The sequence below is a fragment of the Setaria italica genome, chromosome I (genome assembly GCF_000263155.2).
Source record: "Setaria italica strain Yugu1 chromosome I, Setaria_italica_v2.0, whole genome shotgun sequence".
NCBI lineage: Eukaryota > Viridiplantae > Streptophyta > Magnoliopsida > Poales > Poaceae > Setaria > Setaria italica.
In genome coordinates this window covers 11,456,876-11,468,929 of record NC_028450.1, presented here as the reverse complement: position 1 = coordinate 11,468,929, position 12,054 = coordinate 11,456,876, and the positions used below count along the sequence as shown (strand labels likewise).

General features: G+C 48.4%; 1 protein-coding gene and 1 pseudogene across 1 annotated transcript; one reads left to right on the top strand and one right to left on the bottom strand.

Annotated features, from left to right (window-relative positions):
• Nucleotides 1–472: 472 nt before the first annotated feature.
• LOC101780194 lies at nt 473–2,387 on the bottom strand. The gene is made up of 3 exons (XM_004954733.2): nt 1,904–2,387; nt 1,283–1,462; nt 473–804 (listed from the first exon to the last, which is right to left on the bottom strand). The coding sequence occupies exons 1-3, from the start codon at nt 2,056–2,058 to the stop codon at nt 651–653; spliced, it is 489 nt and encodes a 162-aa protein (XP_004954790.1). The 5' UTR covers nt 2,059–2,387; the 3' UTR covers nt 473–650.
• Nucleotides 2,388–4,035: 1,648 nt separating this feature from the next.
• LOC111257858 lies at nt 4,036–6,440 on the top strand (annotated as a pseudogene).
• Nucleotides 6,441–12,054: the final 5,614 nt, after the last annotated feature.

Genomic DNA, 12,054 nt, shown 5'->3' with positions numbered 1-12,054 from the left:
CCGTATTTTCGGCTCGCCCGCATGGCCTTCACGGCCCATCTTTTCCTGTGTGTGAACGGACAGGGAAATACAAAATACGGATAAGGAAATGCAAAAATGATTTCCTTGTGGTTAAAGCGACAGGGAATAAAAATTTGCCTGTCGGTTTTTCATTTCCCTGTCGGTTTTTAATTTTCCCTGTCGGTTCCCCACCCACGGAGCATTGTCCTTCGTCAGGTTTGAAACTTTTTCCCTGTTGAAGAAAACCCGACAGGAAATAACCCATCTACCGCCAGAAAAACACATTTTGCTGTCAGGTTCAACCGACAGAGTAATTTCTATTTTTCTGTCGTTTTATTTACCGACAGGAAATATCTTGGCCCCTGTTAGTCATTCCACAGGGTAACTATTCATTTGCCGACAGGTTAATTTATTTTCAAGAACCATTAGCTCAAATTAAATCTGAATCATTCATAGAATAGTCATAACACACCACAACTTGATCAGACAGATCTTATATATATAAGATCTTGACCATTACAAGCAGCATACATAGAGATGATGTCCAAATGTTTGGCATCAACACAACTGTCACATGCCTTTCCAATCTCCTACCAACCTACTAAGTGTAATGAAAGGCACAACACCAGTTTTGAAAGCAAGGGGCACCTTCACATAGATGCATGGCTTCCACTGTGCCAGTTGCTGCCTTGCTGGTTTACATTGCAATTATGTTTGCGCCGTTGAGATCCACGCTGCAGTGGGCAATCTACTGCAACGCCATCGCTAGTCAAATTCAGAGGCAAGATGGGATGATCCAATAATCTGCATGCAATACAGCAAAAGATCAATAGCAATATAGTCTGAATTAACATCAGGTATTCAGGTGTATGTTATGATTTTTCAATCACATATTGCATCTACCAGGAGTTCGAGTTCACAACAGTAAAAATTCAGTAACATTTTCCAAGTGAACTGGGGTAGCACCAGAGACCTGAGCTAATGCAAATATCTACCTTACCATCAGAGCACCAGCGACTGAACCATTTTCCAACTGTTGTACTCACACTTCAACAATTTTTAACCTTTACTGAATTTCTAAGCTGGAAAAGAGGTTGATGGTAGAAGGGCACATAAACACACAATTTTCTTTTGAAACTTACATAGACACACAATTAAGCTGAAACAACATCTCTAAGCAAGATGCTAACTCTCGTTACTAATGCCAATATTTCCTCACCACACATCTGTAAGCTACATGCGAACTCAGGTCATGGCACAAATAAAGTATTTAAGATGCTACCTTGAGGTAGGAGGAGACCTTAAAACACAGCGCTTCGTGGCAGGCAGCTTGATGCCAATGCCAAAGACATCATCCCACCGCAGCACCGCTTGATGCTGAGCTTCAGTGCTACGCACCTTTGCTGGTCCCATGTCCAAAGGATGTGATTCTAGATTTTCCAGGGCCTTCATGTTACAAGTTCTGTAGAAGGAAAGCAAGATCATAACCTGAGTCCAACAGAATCATATTACAACTAATTTCTAGATAGTGCGACTCCATGTCAGAGGCTTTGGAAGGGCTAGAAATTCACAGGAAATTGACCATCTATAATTTCGAATTAGCAACCTGCATGCCCAATATGCAAATGCTTAAACGCATTATTGCCATTAAAGTACAAAATGCTCGTAAGTTCTAGACAACAGTAATGACTTACAAATGAAAAAGCACAAGAACAAGTAGCAGAAAACTGGATCTGACGGATCAGTAAAAGAAGCAACGAGCAGACCATCATACCCTGCATGATTAAATCATATGTATTCATACCTCACACACGAGACCACCAGATGTAACCAATCATGCATGTAAACAAGCAGATAAAGTAGATAAGGGGAGATGGAGGAAGGAGGAGGGCTGCTAGCTCACACTGTACTGGAAGTCTGGAACAGATTGTCGTCGATGCTGACAAGCAAGTGGTTTGCTCGGAGCATCACCTTCTTCCCGACCTGACGGTCCAAGTCGTGGCCGCGCAGGCCGCGAGCCTCTTCTTGGGGACAAGCACCGGATCCATGCCTCCGCATCGAAGCAGATGTCCCCTACGCGGCGTCCGGCGGCGCAAGCGCAGTTTCAGACACGAAACCGCTTCTTCTTGATCTCCCTGCCAGGGCTGCATCACGGGCTGCTCCGGCAGCTCAATTTGGACGGCGGCCTAGATGGATGGGGGCGTGCGACGGAGGCGGCTTGGGGTGCGCCGCGTGCGAGACGGAGGTGGGATGAGGGGTGGATGCGCGCGGGGCCGGTGGGGTGGACGTGCGCGGGGCCGGCGCGCTGCGCGGGGAGTCGGCGGCGTGGAGGCAGGGTGGACGCGCGCAGGGCCGGCGGAGCGGTGGCGGGGAGCCGGCGGCGTGGAGGCCCAATTTTCTTATGGTGAGTACTAACTTTAGGTTTTTGGCATGCTAACTTAACATAGCCTTGGTTTAGTACCTCTATTCATAAAAGTTATTGAAATCAGCCCGAATATTGTGGAAAGCGTATGGTAGCCCGACTCAAGTTACCTTACATGTAACTACTGAGTAGATTAGATTCAAACCAACTTATAAGGCAGTCAAGGTCATCCCCGAGGGTATCCTAATGATCTCATATCAACTCTCGAGGAATACAAACCACCAGAATACAAGATGTAGGGTATTACTCTCTGGAGACCCGAACCTCTCTAAAATTCTCGTATCCCTTGTGTACTCACGATCACCTTCGAGTTCTTTATCTCGCAATCTCCTTTGCCTACAAATCAACCACTTAAGTAATCCCCTAGTGGACTGCCGGGCTACTAAATCTGACAGTTGGCGCGCTAGGTAGGGATGATTGTGAGATCCTCACCAATGAGCTCGATGGCATCCCGCCTCGGCGTCATCTTCCCCGAGAGCATCAAGAACTACCTCGCCAACCCGATCCAGCTTCGCTTCGGGACCATGCCGGCGGATTCTGATCCCGCCGCTTTTTTTGTTGACTTGGCACCTTCTGTCGACTCGGTGTTCACCGTCAACCCAGCTTCCGTCGGATCTACTCCGACGGGGTAATTTTTCCATCCAAGGATCATTATGCCAATTGCCCAGCAGGTCGGCGATCTCTCTCTCTGAGAGGATTCCAAGCATCCTAGTTGCTGCCCGCTCAGCCACGCCCTCCGACCTCATCGTAGGGCTAGATCGCATCAGCAACACAATTGTTGAGTGCATATATCTCTCTAAGGCAGCGCTACACTCAACCAAGTTGGCGCAAGGTCCCTCCCTCATCCTTTTTGATCTGAGGAACTCGGCTGCTGTGTTTTCCTTGAAACTCATGCAATCCTTTCAGATCTAATCTGAAGGCCCACCTGAACCCGCCCTTTCCAGAGTGTGGTGAGTTCCAGGTTCCCCACATCGTCCTGACGCCAAATCCCTGCGGAAGCAACGACGATAGCAACTCCTCCATGCCAGATCAGGAAGCCTTTGTGGTCTCAGCTGACGAGCCACCCAGGGATGGCGAAACCTCTTCTTAGGAAGCAGGTCGCAACGTCAGGAACTAAGACTATGCAGCACGGTGCCAACAAGAGCAACAACCTGCTGCTAATGTGGAGGCAGCAGACGATCATCACCGACCACCATGCAACGATGGCAGCAACGCCAACCAAGATGGTGCCGGGGGCAGGCGCAAGCGCGTAGGGCGCGCCCACAATCTACAAGCCGACCTCAAGCAGGCCGGCGACAACGTCTTCACCACACCCCAGGCCAACCTGGGGGCTGCTTTCACCGACCTGGAAAACCTTCCACACTCTAAGCAACTGCAGCAGATCTGGGTGCGTATCCGCGCCGCCAATGCTCAAATCAAAGAGCGGGCCCACAGCCGGTCCGCACACTCCCAGTCGACAGAAACCCGATAGTCTTGTAGTAGATCTAGGCATAGCAGATCTAGCCACCTCCAAGGTGACCACCGCGCGCGAGGTTGGATGGAGCTCGTCCAGGAAGAAGAGGTGGAGCAACCCGCCAACCCAGCTGCCAACAATAATCGTCAACCCGACAACCATGACAACCGCCGCCGTGGCTGGAGAGATGATGGCGAAGATCATGGCAGACATGGTCAGTAATGTGACCTCTGTGAAGTGCTACGTGACCGCCGTCCCGACCTCAACAACCATCACCAGGAGCGGGAACAGGCCAAGCTCCGCTGCTGCACTGAGTACGATCATGACTACGGCGCTCCTGGACTCAACCACGATGCAGAATGCGAGGACCGCTGCCACCAGGAAGATGAGGTGCACCACCACGCCGACTACGATCGCATGTACGACACCCCTGAAGACGCCTATGCCCCACCTAGGCGTGACAACGACAGGCGTCCTAGGGCTCCACTTGTTGTGTAAAATCCTCGAGGATGATGATAATATGGCTATCAATGGTTTCACCGCCTTCACCCTATGCCTTAGGGCTGTTGATTGGCCTGCATCATTCAAGCCAGCCATCAATGAAAAGTACAACGATCACTCCAACCCTATCATCTAGCTCAAAATGTATAGTACCATGGTGAAAGCCGCCCACGGCACCTACACCCACGGCGCCCACCTCTCCGTTGACGCCACGCGGCGTCTTATCTCTGCCCCGATGACACCTTTCGCACCGGTCCCGCCGATAGCTCCCACTGGATCCACTGCGGTTTCTGCTGGATCAGGTGCCGGTGCAGCGTTTTGAGGCTGATATCTATTCTCAACGGCACACATGACTCCAACACGGTATTGTCAAACCCAAAAAATTTACAGATGGGACTGTTAGATATGGGAATTTTTGTGCATCTGGTGAACCTGAAAGTTTACAAAAAGCATTAAATAATTCACAATGGAAACAAGCTATGCAAGAAGAATTTTTAGCCTTACTTAGAAACAACACTTGGCATTGGGTTGAACTCAAAGCTGGTGCAAAGTTAATTGACTGCAAATGGGTGTACAAAGTCAAAAAGAAGGCTGACGGGACAATTGAGAGATACAAGGCAAGGTTGGTAGCAAAGAGGTTTCGGCAAAGATATAGAATTGATTATAAGGACACATTTAGTCCAGTTGTCAAGATTGCTATGTAAGGTTTGTTCTGTCCTTGGCAGTGTCCAGAGGTTGGTGTTTTAGACAGTTGGATGTTCAGAATACGTTCTTACACGGTGTTCTAGAAGAGAAAGTATATATGAAACAACTCTTGGATTTTGAAAGAAGTGATGCGCCACATCTAGTCTGTAGACTTGATAAAGCAATTTATTGTCTGAAACAAGCTCCACGTGCCTGGTATGCAAGGTTAAGTTCTAAGCTTATTAATATTGGGTTCATATCAAAATCAGATAACTCTCTATTTATTTATCAAAAATCAGGAGTTATTATTTATATGCTTATATATGTTGATGATATCATTGTCTTCTTCTATGAAGTTGTCTTGGCCTTGTTGTTGGATTTGAGTTTGCTCTAAAAGATCTTGGTGACTTGAATCATTTCTTGGGAATTGAGGTTCAGAGGAGTAAAGAAGGATTGTTATTATCTTAAGAAAATTATGCACGAAAAATTCTTACTCGAGTTGGTATGGTTAAGTGTAAAGGCTCTCCAACACCATTGTCGAGCACTGAAAAGCTCTTAAGTTTTGAAGGTGAACCATTAGGACTGGAAGACAGTACACATTATAGAAGTATAGTTGGGGTGTAGCAATATCTCACTCTTACACGGTCTGATCTAGCTTTTTCAGTTAAGAAGGTATGTCAATTTTTGCATGCACCAACATCTATTCATTGGACTGCTGTTAAACGAATTCTTCACTATGTTCAATTTACATTGGACGTTGGGTTATACATAAGGAAGTCTAGTTCAATAATTTTGAGTGCCTTCTCTGATGCTGATTGGGCTAGTAGTGTTGATGATAGAAAATCTACCGAAGGATTTGCAATATTTTTTGGTCCTAATCTTGTGTCTTGGAGTGCTAGAAAGCAGGCTACAGTCTCAAGATCTAGCACTGAAGCAAAATATAAGTCTATAGCTAATGTTACTGCAGAATTGATTTGGTTGGAATCTATGTTACTTGAACTTGGAGTGCGATTGACACAGTCGCCCATTTTATGGTGCAATAATTTGGGAGCTACTTATATTTCAGCAAATCCAGTTTTTCATGCTCGAGCAAAGCATATTGAAATTGATTTTCATTTTGTTCGAGAGAGAGTCGCCAAGAAGCAATTACAGGTAAGATTGGTGTCTACTCACGATCAAGTTGAAATTGATTGTCATTTTGTTCGAGAGAGAGTCACCAAGAAGCAATTACAGGTAAGATTGGTGTCTACTCACGATCAAGTTGCAGATGGGTTTACTAAGACCTTGTCCGCTAGTAAGCTAGAAGATTTCAAGCGCAATCTAAATCTCAAAAGGAAGAGAAGTTTAGATCGAGGGAGGATGTTAGAATTATGTTTGTAACCGGTTGTAACCGGATAGCTTGTGCTACGGCTGTTGTCTTAGAGATAGTCTCGGATTGCTTAAAGGTAGGTTCTCTTGTAATTCAAGTTATAAAGCAAACAAGTTCTAGGTGATCACAATTATACTTATATATATAAATCTTTTGGTGATTTTTCACCCTTTATAGACATGCAATTGTGACCGGCCAAAATAGGCAACCATGTTTCCTCCATTCTTACACTCCCATGTGAATGCGCCGGCGGTCTGCTGCACGCAATTGCGTTGCGCTTTGCCTGATGGCCTCTGTTGATCACCTGCACCACGCCGGAACGTGGCTGCCGATCCGACGGGTTCTGATGAGGGCGACGGCAATCCGATCGGAGGCTTTGGAGCAGTGGCCGTTGCGCTTTTTCCGGGCACGAAGCTCTGCTGACACTCGGAGAAAAACGGCCAACCTAATTTTCGGTTCCGGCATTTCTTCAGCGACGGGCTCGGAATTCGGAAACCGAAGACGAGTGCAAACCGATCAATCGCATGACACGCATGGGCACTATAAATCCCACAGGCACAAAGGCTTTCCCTTCCATCGTGATCAAGGTGCTCTCGCCAGAATCGCCAGATTCCTCTCCCCTCCTATCTCTCTTGCACGAAGAACAGACACAAACCACCGCACCATGTTGACGAAGGCAGCCCAGATCCTCGGGCATCCACCCGGCATCAACTTCCGCCCCGACGACGACGAGCTCGTCGAGTTCTTCCTCCTGCCGCGCCTCCGCGGCGAGCCGTCGTGGTTCCCCGGCGTCGTCGTCATCGACGACGACAGCGCCGCCAACACCCTGCCGTGGAACCTCCTGAAGCGCCACGGCCTGGCCGACGACGGCAACGCCTACTTCTTCGTGCACACCAACGACGTCGTTGCTCGCCAGGATCGATACTGCCCCGGCGACGGGACGTGGGTATCGCAGAGGCAAGAGTCCGGCAGCTCGTGCATCTGCGGCGAGACGATCAAGTGGAAGACGACCAACCTGAACCTGCAGATGGGCCGCGGCAAGAAGGCACTACCGGAAACAGTAGATTCGCCGAGTGTAAAAATTTTGCCGAGTGCATTTTCTCGGGCACTCGGCAAACAGCCTTTTTGCCGAGTGTACGCAATGAGACACTCGGCGAACATAAAACACTCGGCAAAAAGGCCGTTTGCCGAGTGCCAAAAACAAGGCACTCGGCAAACAACTGCACGGCACTCGGCAAAGAAGCCGCACTCGGCAAATTAGTATCGCGTGCGGCGCACGTGCAACGTGCGCTAACGGCGTGGGACGGCCGTTACACTTTTGCCGAGTGTATGACGTGTGACACTCGGCAAAGTCCGCTTCGCCGAGTGCCAGACGCATACACTCGGCACACGCAAAAGTTCGCCGAGTGTCTCAGCCGGACACTCGGCAAACTTAACCCTTTGCCGAGTGCCATCCTTGCGGCACTCGGCAAACAAAAAAAAAATTCCTTCCAACACCGTCCACACTTTTTCTACTCCCCACGTAGGACATTTGGTTATACATATTAAAATTTGGTATATTTTCGGGTCTGTTTGGGATTTTTAATGCTTTGTTTGCATTAATAGGAATTTTTTGATTGAAGTCAAAATTTAACTACACGTACTTGAAATAATGGTTTGAAATCAGTGAAAAAATCATATTCATATTATGGAGACCAAATTGAGGTCTCAACCAGAAAATGAAAAGAAATTTTGAACATTGTTTTTAAAAAACACGACCACGAACCTTTGGTTCAATGGTTGTTAAATTGTAAAAAAACCAAACGAAATCTGAAAATCACAAGATTTGTCAAGATGTCATTATATTATGTGTGTAGGCTGTGGTAAAAAATTCAGAACGTTTCGCCCAATTTCTGACCTATCATGCTTAGAAACCGACTAATCTCCTGAAGGGATTCATAGAAGTTAGAAAGGAGCCAATAAGATTTGGTGTTCAAGTGCCACATGAATTAAGGAGTGCCTTCAAATCTTTTTGTACAGGCAACATACAACACATGTTGGTTCATGTCAAATTTTGGAAATTTTTCGGATGCTTTTGATATTTTTTATTGATTAAATGCAATTATAGATTTTTATTAGATATAAATGGAATTTGAGCTATAACTGCATGAAATAATGGAATGTTTTCGGTAGAAAACTAATTTAACATTTTTTTAGTGATTTTTACACGATTTTGAACAAGTATATTTGAAAAAGGCCACTAAAATACGTTATTTCATGTAACGTTTGCCGAGTGTAACCATAAAACACTCGGCAAATATTGTATTTTGCCGAGTGTTTTCTATGTGCACTCGGCAAACTAGTTACGCGGGCCCACTTTCTTCGGCCTCGATTGCTAAAAAAAAACCCTAAATAAGTTTGCCGAGTGCCCTGGATCGAGGCACTCGGCAAACACTACTGCGTTGCCGAGTGCACGAGATCTGGCACTCGGCAAAGGCTTGTATTTTGCCGAGTGTTTTGTATATGCACTCGGCAAACAAGTTGCGCGGGCCCACTTTCTTCGGCCTCGGTTAATAAAAAACCGGAATTAACTTTGCCGAGTGCCCTGGATCTAGGCACTCGGCAAAGCTATCGTGTTATGTCCGGACTTAGCATCTGGTCGATTCATTTCCCCGCGCCTAGCCCCGTCCGCCGGCCCCCGCGCCCGACCCGAATCCCGCGTCGCCGGCGCCGCCCGCCACCGCCACCGCCGGCCGCCGCCGCCCACCGCCACCGCCCCGCCGCCCACCGCCACCGCCCCGCCGGCCGGTCTCTCGCCCGCGTGCCGCCCGACCCCGACGCCCCGGCCCCGGCGTCCGCCTCCCCACCACCGGCGCCGCCCGCCACCGGCGCCGCCGGCCGCCACCGCCCACCGCCACCGCCCCGCCTTCACCGCCCCGCCGCCCACCGCCACCGCCCGCCGGCCGCTCTCTCCCCCGCGAGCCGCCCGACCCCGACGCCCCGGCCCTGGATTCGGCCTCCCCACGACCGGCGCCGCCCGCCACCGGCGCCGCCGGCCGCCTCGGCCCGGCCCCGGCTTGCCGCCACCGGCGCGCCCGGCGCCGGCTCCCCTGCCCGACGGCCACGGCCCACCGGCCGCCCCCTGCCCGACGGCCGCGGCCGACCGGCCGGCCCCGTTCCGCCCCCTGCCCGACGGCCGCCCCCTGCCCGACGGCCGCGGCCCACCGGCCGCCCCCGTAGGTATTTTTTTTTGAATTTAGGAAATCTGACTTAGATAGTAGATTAAAATTAGAAATAAGATATTAGAAATTAGAAATTGTAGGGCTTTAGTTGTTGAAATTAGGAAATTGTAGAGAGCTTTACTTGTTGAAATTAGGGAATTGTAGGGCTTTCGTTGTTGAAATTAGAAGTTTGTGGGACTTTAGTTGTTGAAATTAGAAAATGATGGTTGGCTTTCAAATTTAAGCTATAAGAATGTTTGTGGAAGTGAGCCATCGTGCCATTCCTTGATCCGTACATGTGGTTGTCGGCCATCGTGCCGTTTCATTTGATGCAGGTTATGGAAACCTCCACGTGTAGGGGAGGTGCTGCCGAAATTTTTAGTTGACAGTTGTATGTTTTTTTTGCAGGAGAGGCTACGTTACCGTCCTCGAGTCGTCACTTTGTACGATAGCAAGGTGAGTCATCCTAAACATCTATTTCCGTATGATGGTCGTATATCACGTAACCTAGTTAGGCGTCTCCCGTTCGAAAGAGATACGTTTGGAAATATGCAGATTTTTGCATATTTATAACCGTATCTGTTTCGAATTGTCCACGTTATTTTGGACAGCACGAGGATGTGTAGGTGGGTTTAGTTTCCATAGTCTACTCCGATCCGAGTTAGAGTTTCGACGGCACCTCCCAATTGTTCTCCGGATACACAATCTGCATCACAGGACGTGTATTTGGAGAACAGCGGGGAGGTGCTGCCGAAATTCTATCTCGGGTCGGAGTAGACCATGGAAACTAATCCCACCTACACATCCTCGTGTGGGATTAGGACCTATCTTTACCTAATAGACAATATAGGAACGTGTAGATGCAACTTGAGTGTTTATATTACTTGCTGGTATGGTAGAGGATGGAGGATCGTCAGTGGATGTACACGGGCCGATCTAGTCAGAATTCGTTAACCGATGAATGGATAAACAAGACCGATGCTTTCTTGGAACGGGCATTTGCAAGGATCAAAGGAGGAAGAGAAACTTGGTGTCCGTGTAGCAAATGTGGAAACATGCGTCGGCAAACCAAGTTAGGAATGGGTAAACATCTTGTTAGGCACGGATTTACGTCAGACTATACCATATGGATCTACCATGGTGAGGTCGATCGTGGGAGGGACGAGGTCATCAGGCAACGTATCGAGCAATATGATGATGACGCCGGGGTGGGAGACATGTTAGATGACTATCATGAAGCTCATAGGGAGGAGGAGCCCGAGGCTACCGCAAAGGCGTATTACGACATGTTGTCTGCGGCACAACAACCCCTTCACGGGCATACCAAGGTCTCTCAACTGGATGCCATTGCACGTCTAATGGCCGTGAAGTCCCAGTTTAGCTTGAGTCGAGACGCCTTCGATATTATGTTGACAGTTTTTGGGAGCCTGCTCCCGGAGGGTCACATCTTACCAAAGTCTATGTATGAGGCACAAAAACTTCTTCGTGCACTTAAGATGCCATACGAGCAGATACATGCTTGCCCGAAGGGATGCATCTTATTTAGGAAAGAATATGCGGAAGCCAAGTACTGTGTGAAGTGTGAATCATCTAGATTCCTGGAGGTAGACTCTGGTGACGGTCAGAAGAAGCAGCTTGCAATCCCTGTGAAGATTCTACGGTACCTTCCCTTCATACCGAGGATCCAACGGCTGTACATGTGTGACGAATCCGCGAAACAAATGACATGGCATAAAAACGGACGTCGATACAATGCTGACAAGCTGGTACATCCATCCGATGGTGAAGCCTGGACAAAGTTTGATGCCATTTATGATGCGAAAGCTCGAGAGGCTCGTAATGTACGTGTTGCGCTCGCAACAGATGGGTTCAATCCGTATGGAATGTCGGCTGCCCCGTACACATGTTGGCCTATGTTTGTTATCCCCTTGAATCTCCCCCCTGGTGTCATCTTTCAGCGACAAAACATATTTTTATCGTTGATAATTCCAGAACACCCAGGGAATAATATGAGTGTATACATGGAGCCTCTGATAGATGATTTGGTCCGTGCATGGGAGGAAGGGGTATGGACATACGACCGGGCTACACGGTCAAACTTCAAGATGCATATTTGGTACCACTATTCCCTGCATGACTTGCCGGCATATGGTATTTTCTGTGGCTGGTGTGTTCACGGGAAGTTCCCCTGCCCAGTATGCAAGGCTTCAGTGAAGTTCACTTGGTTGACCAAGGGTGGCAAGTATTCTTCATTCGACAAACATCGACAATTCCTTCCTCCTGACCATCCTTTCAGAACAGATATTAGAAATTTTACGAAAGATGTCGTAGTTAATGAGCCCCCACCGCAGATGTTGACCTTAGCCTTGGTTCGTGCTCAGATAGACGCTCTTGAGGTCAATAATCATGAAGGTGGGTTTGTGGG